Source organism: Amblyomma americanum, chromosome 11 (assembly GCF_052857255.1).
Source record: "Amblyomma americanum isolate KBUSLIRL-KWMA chromosome 11, ASM5285725v1, whole genome shotgun sequence".
NCBI classification, from domain to species: domain Eukaryota; kingdom Metazoa; phylum Arthropoda; class Arachnida; order Ixodida; family Ixodidae; genus Amblyomma; species Amblyomma americanum.
In genome coordinates this window covers 76967847-76979220 of record NC_135507.1, presented here as the reverse complement: position 1 = coordinate 76979220, position 11374 = coordinate 76967847, and the positions used below count along the sequence as shown (strand labels likewise).

At 46.5% G+C, this 11374-nt stretch overlaps 1 protein-coding gene across 1 annotated transcript in view; it reads left to right on the top strand.

Annotated features, from left to right (window-relative positions):
* The first annotated feature begins 326 nt into the window (after window positions 1–326).
* The window catches only part of Cdc14 (cell division cycle protein 14), a 48522-nt gene continuing 37474 nt past the window's right edge, over window positions 327–11374 (top strand). Inside the window, 3 exon segments of the mRNA XM_077643620.1 lie at window positions 327–518; window positions 10164–10210; window positions 10212–10337. Of these exon segments, the coding sequence (XP_077499746.1) occupies window positions 467–518; window positions 10164–10210; window positions 10212–10337 (225 nt within the window). The 5' untranslated portion in view covers window positions 327–466.

The following is an 11374-nucleotide window of genomic DNA, read 5'->3' as shown; positions in this document are numbered from 1 at the left end:
CGCATAATAACCGGCGCGTGTGCGGCCACTCGGCCACCGCTGCCACCACGGCTTCTTCCTTTTCTGCCGCGCTGCAGTCGGGGCTAATGGCGGCCTGAAGACGGAAGAGCGCGCGCGCCACCCGATTGGCTACGCCGGGTCACGTGGCAACCGCTCGAACCCGCTCACGGGCCCTTTGAAAATTTTTCTGATGACGGCGGGTGAAAAGATGGCCGTGCGCTGAAAGGGCCCAGCAGCTGAGCCGCCAGCGACGACCATCGGCGGGTGACAGGCCGTCCCAAATTGGCTGCTCGGCGTGGGCGGCCGCCGCTTGCGCCGCGTCGAAAATCGGCCGCCGCCGCCGCCGCACCTCGAGCTCGACCCCGCCAGGCCCCCGGGGGATGCGCGCCCAGGCAGCCGTCAGCTGAGCGCGCACGCACATCACGACGACCCCGTCGCCGCGGCCGCCGCCACGGCCCCGAGCGCCATGGAGGACATCAAGAGCGACGCGGTCCTCCACATCGCCGAGATCATCGCCGGTGAGTTGGGCCCCGTCGCTGGCCGCGCTCGGGACGACGCGTCAAACTTGGCGGCGCTTGTGACGCGGTTGCGAGATAGGGGGCTCGCGCACGCCCATCGGACGGCCCGACGCGGAGGGGCAGGCCGTTTTGGGACGCCCGCAGCGGCGCTCAGGTTTCGCGGCGCGGCGTGTGTGCCGCGTTGGCCGCCGCGGGGTCGCGTTCGGGCGATGCGGACACGCGACAGCCGCGCGTCTCGCCCGCTGTCTCAAGTACGACTCCGACGGCAGTCGCCCACCGTATGAACGTGCGGTCGCCTGGTCGCAGCAAGCCGCACAGTGCTAGTTGCGTGCACGGACGTGCGCTGCGCGATTTTTTTTTTGTTTCTTTGCAAAAAGCAGTTGTGTTGGAGCTGTGCACTGGAGCGATTTCCGTGCCCAATAAGAGCTCCACGCATGCGAAGAAAAACGGCGGGGAACCTCGCGCATCGATGCTCGCTGCACGGCGGGACCCCGCACCGAGGCCAGTGCGTGGCGGGAGACCTCGTTCAGTGAATCCGCTCGCGGCGTGCACGATTATGTAGCGCCAAGGCCGGCGATGGGAAGATGGGGACCTGTATGGCAAACACGAAACAGCGCTTCTACAGGGCGGCTATTACGCAGACCGCCGTGGCTGGCGCAGTCTGGGTTGTTCAGTTGCCGCAACATGCGTGCTCTCATGTGTTGATGTCACTCCGAGAGCTCGCTAAGGATTGTACGGTCTTAGATATGTTTAAAAAGCGCTGGAAACTCGAAAACCAAAACAGAAGGCAGCCTGTGGAGCAACGGTTTTGCGTTTTTGAATGACGGAAAGCTTATTAGATTATCTGGGTCACGCATTGGCACTTTCTGCGTGCCACCATGTGAGGTCTTCGTGCGTGTTAACTGACCCTTGTGAGAACTCATAATCTTTCCGCTGCTTTGAAGCTTTCATATATGCGTACTGCTTGCATAGCTATATCAGCTTATTTACTATTTATTGCGACATGCGGGCATAAACGTCATTGATAATAAAAATGCTTATGTGCACCCTTGCACACATGTGTGCCTATGAAACATTGTGGCATCTCAGAAGGTTGTTAAACGAAGGAGTTGTGCAACAAGATAGGCACACTGCCCCAAGTCAGGGTATACTATTAGTGTGTCTATTGGGTGCATGTAGCATAAGCAACAAACAGAGTGCCATTAAATCTATGGACTCAGCATAGCAGTGTCACTGATTAGTCTGTCAGTGTTTGCCTTTGGCATCTGTTTGCCACTATGGTGGCATGAGACTTTTGTTTTAATCACAGGACCAGAAGTTTCAATGAAACCGAAATTTGGGCTAGTTGGTTGCTCTCAGAACATGTACTACTGGCTTAATGCCTAAATTTATTGGGCACCCACAGTTCACAGTACATACTATACAGAGCAAAATCTCTATTCAAATAATGGAAATGTGACAAGAATGATGCAGCTGCTGGATGTTCAGGATGTGTGGTGGTCGTTTTAAACCGAATTATTAAGTGCTCGTATCATGTGCCTCTGTAAGACATGCACATTTGTAGTTATTTGAGGTTATGTTTGCATGTTTACATGTGAGTGCACTTAGTACCACAATATGGTTTTGGGTAAACAGCAGGCAAGAGTACCAAAGGTTAAGCAAAATACCACTTCACACCCACCTGATTCAGGTTACTAAATATGCTTAGAAGGCCTATTAAGAAGAATGTCCATATGCTGGTGGAGAACTGTTTATAAGCAAATTTATCGACATATATTTTGTGGCTTTCATTTATCCTCTGTTCCAAACAGTTTATTTGGTCCACTTGCGCTGTTGTGTTGATGAAAACCTTGATAACTTTAATGGCTAGTCTTTTTTCTTGTTCACGACTGGTTGACCACCTTGGCTAATACAGCACTCTTTGTAGACAGCTTAAGTTTCTATATGCGCAGGTGAGGTAATCTGTATGGAGCTTGTTTTGTGGAGATGAGCTGTAAGTTATCCCTGACAGAAAAATTAAAAATAGTTACCTTGGATAACTTAGCAACTTCGTAGCTGTAGATGGCTCATGCTTATGAATAGTTGTAGGCATCATATAAGTCATGAGAAAGTAATAGAAGCTGACACATACTGTTGCTCAGATGCAAGTCTTGTGCAGTTAATAATGAGGTACATTGCATCAATAGAGAGCAGTTTGTGTTAAGTAATGAAGCAATTTAACATGCTATCAAATAAAACAACTCTGGGAGAAACAAGCAAGCTCACCATTGAGCAAAGTGGAAGCTTGGGCTAGTTGGTAAGGCATGATTTTGAGGGGGGCTTAATGCGAGAGAAGCAAGGACATGAGCGGGACACAGAAAGAGTGCTGACATGCAACTGAAAGAATTGGAAGCAAAGTGACATGCTCGAGGAATCAAACACGTATGCCCAACTATCCACGGATTTGACGAGGTGGCTTGATATCAAGGCAAACTGAACTAAGATAACCTGGGGGCTTAAAAATGATCAAAGGAACATGGAAAAACAGGGAGAACTTCCCCCACCTTCAAACAGCAACGCCAAAGAGATTATCAGCATATACTCCTCAAATCACTTCTCCAATTTCTCCTAAAATCAGTGGATCACTGGGCATGCGAGTTTGATTCCTCGAGTACGTCTCCTCGAGCTACATGTAAAGGGTGTTCGTGGCTAGTTGAGTACAGTAATTTTTTGGGCTGAATTGCATGAATCGTTTCAAACTTCTCTAGTTATGGTGAAAAGTGCTAGTGATCATGGTTGGTCAAGAGTTCTCGTGTGCAACAATATTCACTGTCACAGGTGTTTGCTCAATATATAAAACTGCATTAGTTAATTACTAACTGCTTTCAGCAAGTTAATTACAAATTTTTTCCAAACAAGGTCATGCAGTATTTGGTTTGCACAAGGTAGTGTGCACAAGCTTTGGTAGGCAATAGTTGTGTAGTCACAGCTAGCAGTGCATACTTGCAGTTTAACAGTGTGCATCATCAATGGTGTGTCTGTTAATAATCCCACAAAAACGGTGACCTTGAGGTGTGCAAGGAGACTTTCCTTGTAGCAGGAAATTTTTAATTGCAGGAACTTGTGTTATGTTGCTTGGGACTGGTCTTATTGATGTTGTGCATATATACTGGTATGTCCAGGAGGAATGGATACGTGTTGGCAAGCTAGTGAATGTGGCAGCGTTTTTGAGCAGCCATTTACCAACTATTTTTATTGATCCATGGCTGGAAAGTTTTTTCAGGTAGAAATGCTTGTTGCCAACTTTGAAAATTTTTGATTGCTGTATTCCCAGGTGAAACTATCGAGCTGGGCTGTAGCTGGTGCCAAGCTAGTTTGTGCGGGGATCCACAAATGTGTGGCTGGCATTAAGCGCATAGATTGCATTCCTTCTTTAAAAAATTCATTGAAAAGTTAAAAACTCGAGTGGCTGCAAGTGATGACTGTTTATTAATAACTTATTCATTTGGCTAAGATTATGATGAATACTGCAAACTGGACATACATGGTTCTTCAAACAGCAGTTGCAAGTTTATGCGTACACTTAAATGCTGTCTGTACCAGCACAAACTCGTAATTGAATGAAACATTTTTGCTGCCGAGCTAAATGCCGCTACCTCCAACTGTTATGTCACATATTTCAGGTAGATAAATTGATCAAAAGTGCATGTTGGGGCGGGTTGCATTCTTGTTGCTTTGAATGCGTCCTGTATGTGTTTTTTTTTTTTGCCAGTCTGATTGTTGCCAAATCTTCACTTGCTTAATTCCCATTATGTCTGCTGTAATGCTTGGAACTGTCATTGCTGTTCCGGTGGGATCAGTCATTGTGTGTCAGAAGTACTGATTTTTAATTTTTTTTTCAATATTCTCCGACAGGATGCCATAGACATAATGCATATACAGAATGTGGTCCATCAACTGTTACCATTGTTACTGTATGGTCACTAATGTTCTGGTAACCAATAAAAAGCTGGGAATTCGACTGAAATTATGTAACATCCATAAGCTAGCTAAAATGTTTCTTGCTTGAAGCTAGCTATGCATTTTTTTCTTGTGTGCCATACTATTTCTTGGTGTTTCGCGAAGGGTTCTTATTGGGCAGTACTTCATGTTTCTTGAGTATATTAATTTTTGTTAAAACTAAATGTAATTCTAATCAGCATGTCATTTCTCGTTAGGAAATTAGCCTAGGGGTGAGGGTGTGGGAGGAATGCACTGATGCTGGACTGGTGTTAGAACTACCTCCATGATTTCCCGCTACTTGACGGCTTTCATCCAGGTGTTTGTTGATTTGGAAAAGGTGCATGGTGTCACTTGTGCAAGGGGGAGAACTTGTTCCTCGAAACAGAAAGCTAAGCTCTGCTTAAGCAAACTTATGCTTTGTGCCAAACATAACACCAGCTATCTCTTATATTGTGTAAACACAACCGCCTGTTTGAGCATGAGGTCATCATTCACTCATTCACCTGCTGGTCTTCGTCATGAAAGATATACGAGGCAATGTGTTTGTGAATGACACAGCGTTGACCATTGATTTTTTAGGGTGTGCAGTATGTGCAAAAACTGAATTACTAAGGACATATGTCCTCTCCAAAAACCTCGAGGTGAATGGAATAGATTCTCTAGTTAAGAGGGTAATGTGCAACAATGAATATTTTTTTCATTTTTAGAATAACATCCGTTTTGATAATGCTGCACTTGTTGAACTAGGCAGTCACGCTTGGCTTACCCTTCAACAAAGGAGCGGGGCCCGGATGCAGTTCGACCTTCGTAGCAATTCATTTCGCTGTGATAGAGGCACTAAAGGAAGTGCTGTTTCGAATAGCAGCTAGATGCACGACTTTTCAGCTTTCCCACTGCACTCCCTCTGCCTCGCATAGAAATTGCGAACTGCATAATGATTGCGACTGCACATACAATCATTGTGGACCATTTGGTAAATTTTTTGCCTTCTGCTCATACCTACTGGAGAGCACTTGGACACCGCAGGTCTTGAATAAATAAATAGCCATGTGAAGACACGAGAAAAAAAACTGGGGGACACTTAAGCTTTGCGTTAAGGGTATGATGCAGTAGCACTGGTGGGTTACTGCCACAAAGTTGGCAATTCTCGACTTTACATTCAAAGGTCCCTGGGAAACTGGGGGAGACTTAAGCTTTGCGTTAAGGGTATGATGCAGTAGCACTGGTGGGTTACTGCCGCAAAATTGGCAATTCTCGACTTTACATTCAAAGGCCCCTGGGAAACTGGGGGAGACTTAAGCTTTGCGTTAAGGGTATGATGCAGTAGCACTGGTGGATTACTGCCACAAAGTTGGCAATTCTCGACTTTATACCCCTGTCACACGGCCAGTTTCAATCACCCTCGAGTCGAGGGTCTTCGAGATTCTCAATCGCCATCGAACTCGCCGCTGCTACACGGCAAATCTCAATGGTCATTGAAATGGTTCTCGTGTCTTACGCCACAGATGAGTGGCGCCACAATCGCTACTTTTGATTTTGCAAAAATAACAAAAATAGTTGATAAATGTATACTAAATGCTGAAATACAGGCATACGCGAAAGTCGTTCAAAACCCTTTTAGTTGCACGTACGCGACGTACATATGCATACACTGCTGTAGCCACTTTAATACAAGACGAGCCAAAACCAAGCCAGTCCAACTGCGTCGGAGCGCTGCTTCGTCAGGCTTAAGACCGGGGACATCGCCATGATATCTGAAAAACAAGAGCTATTTTTCTCTTGAAACTTTATGCGAGAGTAAGAATGGGCAAATCGAAGGCGAATACAACAGCTTAGAACACGATATTGCTTTGAGGGATTAGCGACGAAGCTGTTATCGCTGTGAAGCGGGCGGGCAGGGTGCCGCCATGTTGTCAACGTTAAGTACGCAAGCAACGCAAAGACTGCAACGTAAAATGAATGCGCTTAATGCGCTTAAAACCAGTCTAATATAATTTTAAAATAATTTTACAGGCTGCTTACATTAAATTTTATGCGAATAATGTTTGTTCATGTTTTTTCACCGTGAATGTGTCGTGTACGAAAGTGCGCTTGGCGCCGCTCGGAGCAACGCTAGCAACCTTGGGCAGCGCTCGAAGGCCCTCGAAATCTCGATGGAGTTCTGCGCTACTCCGTTGACTCGATAGGCTATTGACTCGATCGCCATTGAAACTGCCCGTGTGGCAGCGCTCGATCGCCTTTGAGTCGATAGACTATCGGTTCGAGGGCCCTCGAAATGCCCGTGTGACAGGGGTATTACATTCAAAGGTCTCTGGGAAACTGGGGGACACTTAAGCTTTGCGTTAAGGGTATGATGCAGTAGCACTGGTGGGTTACTGCCACAAAGTTGGCAATTCTGGACTTTACATTCAAAGGTCCCTGGGAGTCCTCATACTATTACTTCCGAAAGGGTGCAGCAGTTAAGCGACGCGCCATTGCCCTGAAATGGCAGGTGCTGCCACCGGTGGGGCTTATGCGACCCAGGTGGCTTGTCCCAACCAACCTCTCGCAACCAATCATTAACTGAACTGCCATCTGTCACGGTGGTCCAAACTGACAATCCGGTGGGCAGGTTGTGAAGATGCCACCAGGTCACTTAACCTAGGTGGCTCACCTAGGTTTTTGGAGCAGCCTTTTGGTCTGGCAGCGAGACTTCAAATGGCTGCCAACGCCGACACCGGACAGTTTTTTTCGACATAGGGGTACTAACCCTCTTGCGTAAAAAAAATTCATATACCAAGCAGCTTTCAGACTATTGCATGCGAAGAAGTAAAGTGGCATTAGCCTTGTCTATAATCCTGACGATGCAGTTCGTGGGATGGTGGGATCATGTGTTGCATCTTGCCCGCTCTGCCACCATGGTCCACTGCAAGGTGCCAAGGGGGAGAGGTAAACAATCTTACTGGAAGCCACTAGGTGCATTTTCACGTATTACACTGTGTGCCACTTGGTGCCAGGTTGACCTTCATACTGCAACAATCATAGGAAGTTTAAACCACTGAAAACGTAAGGAAACTGTTTCTCAAGTAAAGATACTGGAATAATTGTTGCCGAAGGCACAATTCATTCTCCGCACTTTCATTACACTCAGCCTTGTCATTGGACACTGTCAGTACAATCTCCAGGGCAGTTTTACTGGAGTAGAGCCCTGATACTGTTTACTGGACCAAAGCAGTAAAATCAAACGAAGCAGCAAAGCTAGGTTTACAGTGCAAAAAGTCATTCAATCTCCAGTGTTGCCAACAGCAAAATACCTCTACGCAACTCCTTTTCAGACAGAACCCACACACTTCAAGTTAATGTGTTGAGCAAGATACTGCTCTGTGCTTTGTAAATCTGTCTTTTTGTCCTGTGAAAGGTTTCACCTGAATGAGTTTACTTTTCTCAGCATTATTCTTGGTGTGCTGATTGCATTTTTGCTACAGGCAACAGTCAGTGATGGGCATGTCACACACTTGCTGTCACTCCAGTTGCCATACTCCGCTTCACAGATCAGTTACAATGATGCGAAAGGTGCGGAAGTAGTCCGCATGAAAAAAATGAAAAGGCGTGTTACTCCGCACTTGTTTTGTGGGATTATGGTCTAAGGCACGAGAAAGATACAACGGATCGTCAGCAGTAAGAGCACGTTTAACGAAGCCCTTGACAAATGAATCGTGGAATAATCCTGCAGGCAAGGCATTTATTGCTTTTTTTCGCTCACCACAAGGAACGCACTAGTTTTTGATCGCGGATGTAGGCAGCGCAAATACCACTGCTGGCTTTGACAGCGTTGCACCAGAGGTATGAAACGAAAGTATAGAAGCAAGTTGATGTTGCGTCTAAGCAGTACTGTGGACTTGGGCTTTCTGAAATCGCCTTGGTGCTTCAAGCCGACTTACCGTAGTCGTGTCCAAGCGTGATACAAGTTAGATTTCTGCATTCGAGGGCAAGCGGTGACAGTTTGGTGGCTCTCATTTGTAAAGTCAATTTTAGTCACTACCAGGGCTGCTCATTTGTGCAGGCCCTGCCTCGGAAGGGCATTCAAGCAGCGTAAAAAGTTAAACACGGAATGTGTTGGATTAACCCTATCACTGCGGGGTTTTTTACTCACCGCTGCACACTCCCTGCCGGGTTTTTTTTTTTTGCTTGTTAGTTTCCTGGATATTTGATTCTAGTAACACACTGGGATGCGTTAATAATAAAAGAGGGGTCGAAAGCAGGCTCCTGAGGCTTGAACTCTTTCTTCTTCTAGCAGAAATTTAGTCCGTCATATTTCCTCTCCTTACGGGGATATTTCGGTGGCAGAAGCTCTTCACTGCTCTCATCACTTGACAAGGCACTTAGGTGAACTACTTTCTCGTCACTATCATCAAAATCCAAATTCATAAGCAGTTCTTCTTCGTCCAACGTTGAGAAAGCGTGGACGCGCGTGGCACTCTGCCTCGCCATGGCTGCTCTGATGAGACAAAAACAAAGCGACGTGGATGTCGAAACATGTGCTAAATCTGTTGTTTAAAATTTAACGTTAAAAAACTTCGATGCAGATTTTATTTTGTCTGATACTTTTGTAGAACGCGTGGCAACCATTGTGAAATCTTTGTCATAGTTTTGAGTAAACTGAAGGCACTGTCATGCATAATGGTATTCAAGCAGGCAGCCAGAACTGGCGGCCTGACACCTGTTCTGGCGATAGAAGTTAGATTTCTGCATTCGAGGGCAAGTGGTGATAGTTTGGCTGCCGGGTAGAGCTTTTCAGCCAGTCCTGTGGCGGCTTCGATTTAGCTTTTATTTTGTTTTTAGGCTTCTGTGAAAAAATAGTTTCAGTTGCAAACAATATAGCCACAAATTAAGCCCACAGACATAAAAATACTCGCGAACTCGTTCATTTACGTATCACTCTGCCGATGGCAGAGCGGCAAGCCGCCACTGCACTGCCTGAAAGGCACTCCCTTGTGTTGGTTGACTCCTACCTTCAGTGTTGAGTTCGGAAACAAAAGGCGGGAGCGGAACGTTTAATCCGATTTAAATTAGGGGAATCGGCCACACAGGACAATAATTCGAAGTTTCTATGAATGCTCGGATTGTGTAGATAGAGTTTCCGCGCTAAGAATACGAGTTAAGGTTTCTCTTTAGTGCACCCTTGACTGCAGTTGAGGTGATTTGGACAGCAGTATTCTGCATCCAAAATTGTTGAGCGTATCCACCACGGTGCACAGCACTAACAGTCTTGTATCTAATGGTGGTATTACCTGTGGTGCTGCTTATCTGGGTGGAAGCCCTGGTTTTGTGCCATTAGGAGAAAAAATAAAAACTCACGTGTACTGACCCGAATTCTGAGAGTATGCTGTTCGTTAGCTGAAAATATGCAATGATTTGTGTTTATGCCTTGAAGCAACAGGAAATCCCAGTGTTTTTAGTCCAGGTTGAGGGCTTCAGCCCCATTGTTGGTTGCGTTCTCTGTGTATCCTGGTAGTGGAGGGCATGCATCTGAGCTCGGCTGCTATTTTTGTTTGGAAAGTGTTCGAAATTTTTATAGGGGTCGTATTAGTATGTGCGTATGTGTATGAGGGAAATGCATAAGAGAGGGGAAACGCATCTCATTTTGCTCAGTTTGCTGAGGTTTTGTTTGCCACATTCTTGCAGACCGGCTGTACTTTGCAACGGTGCGGAGCACGGTGAAGCCTGTCTCGGGGGGGTCAAAATCACTTCTTCAGCATCGACGAAGAGCTGGTCTACGAGAGTTTCTACGCCGATTTCGGACCTCTCAACCTGGCCATGCTCTTTCGCTACTGCATCAAGCTGCAGAAGAAGCTGAAGGTGAGTGCTGTTGTTTTCGTTTTTACAGAAGTGCGAAGATGATGCTGTTTAATGATAGTTAATTAGTTTTTATGTTTTTGCTCAAGTTTTTTACTAATTGCCAGCCTACCAAACCCAGATAATGGCTTGGAAGGCAGTGCCCAGAAGCTAGGCCTATCTAGATAGACTTGGTCATACTAGTATGGCTATGAACTAGTAAAAAAAAAACAGAGTGCTGCAGCTCATAGCCGTTCAAACCATTGTTTTACCGTATTTACGCGCATAATTTGCGCACTTTTTATTCAGAAATTAGGACACGAAGAAGGGGGTGCGTGCGCAAATTGCGCGGGGATTTCGCGAGCCCGACTTAAAAAACTCCACAAAGGTCATAACGCGACATATAGGTAAAGTGTATGTCAGCACCCGTACCCCACGCTGGCCGCCCCCCCCCCCCCCCCCCCCCCCCCAAAAAAAAAAGTTCACTCTAAATGAAAATCCGCACCCCCCCCCTTTGCGGGATGGCATGAAGGTGCATGCATGAAGCTGAATAAGACGCTAAAACAGCGTCATCGCTTGCGGCCCAGCCAATTGTTCAGTTGCTCCGGATTCCGCAAGTTTGCTTTTGCAACTTCGTCCGGGATAGCAAGCGCGAATCAATAAATCAATTATCACACCACACAATTCTTTAACAGTACCGCGCGAGCGTCGACAAAACTGCTTGTTGGCGCCTTATCATGGTGCGGAGCTGCGAAGCCAGCGAGAATAGCCATGTGCACACAAGTTTTCCGACACAACGATTGTCGTCTATGGGCAAACTTGTGTGCACGCGGTTATTCTCGCTGGCTTCGCCGCTCCGCACCGTGATAAGGCGCTGACAAGCAGTTTGAAACTTGCCGTATAGTTGTGATATCCCATCGCAAAACACGACCGAATAACCAAACACAAGCTGTCAGAGCCACCAAGAAAAGCGTAGCCGGCAGTCGAGTCGCATGCATCAGCCAAACAAACAGCGGTGTTGGCTGTTCTATCAGCTGCCGATCCTCCCCGGAAGCACTGCT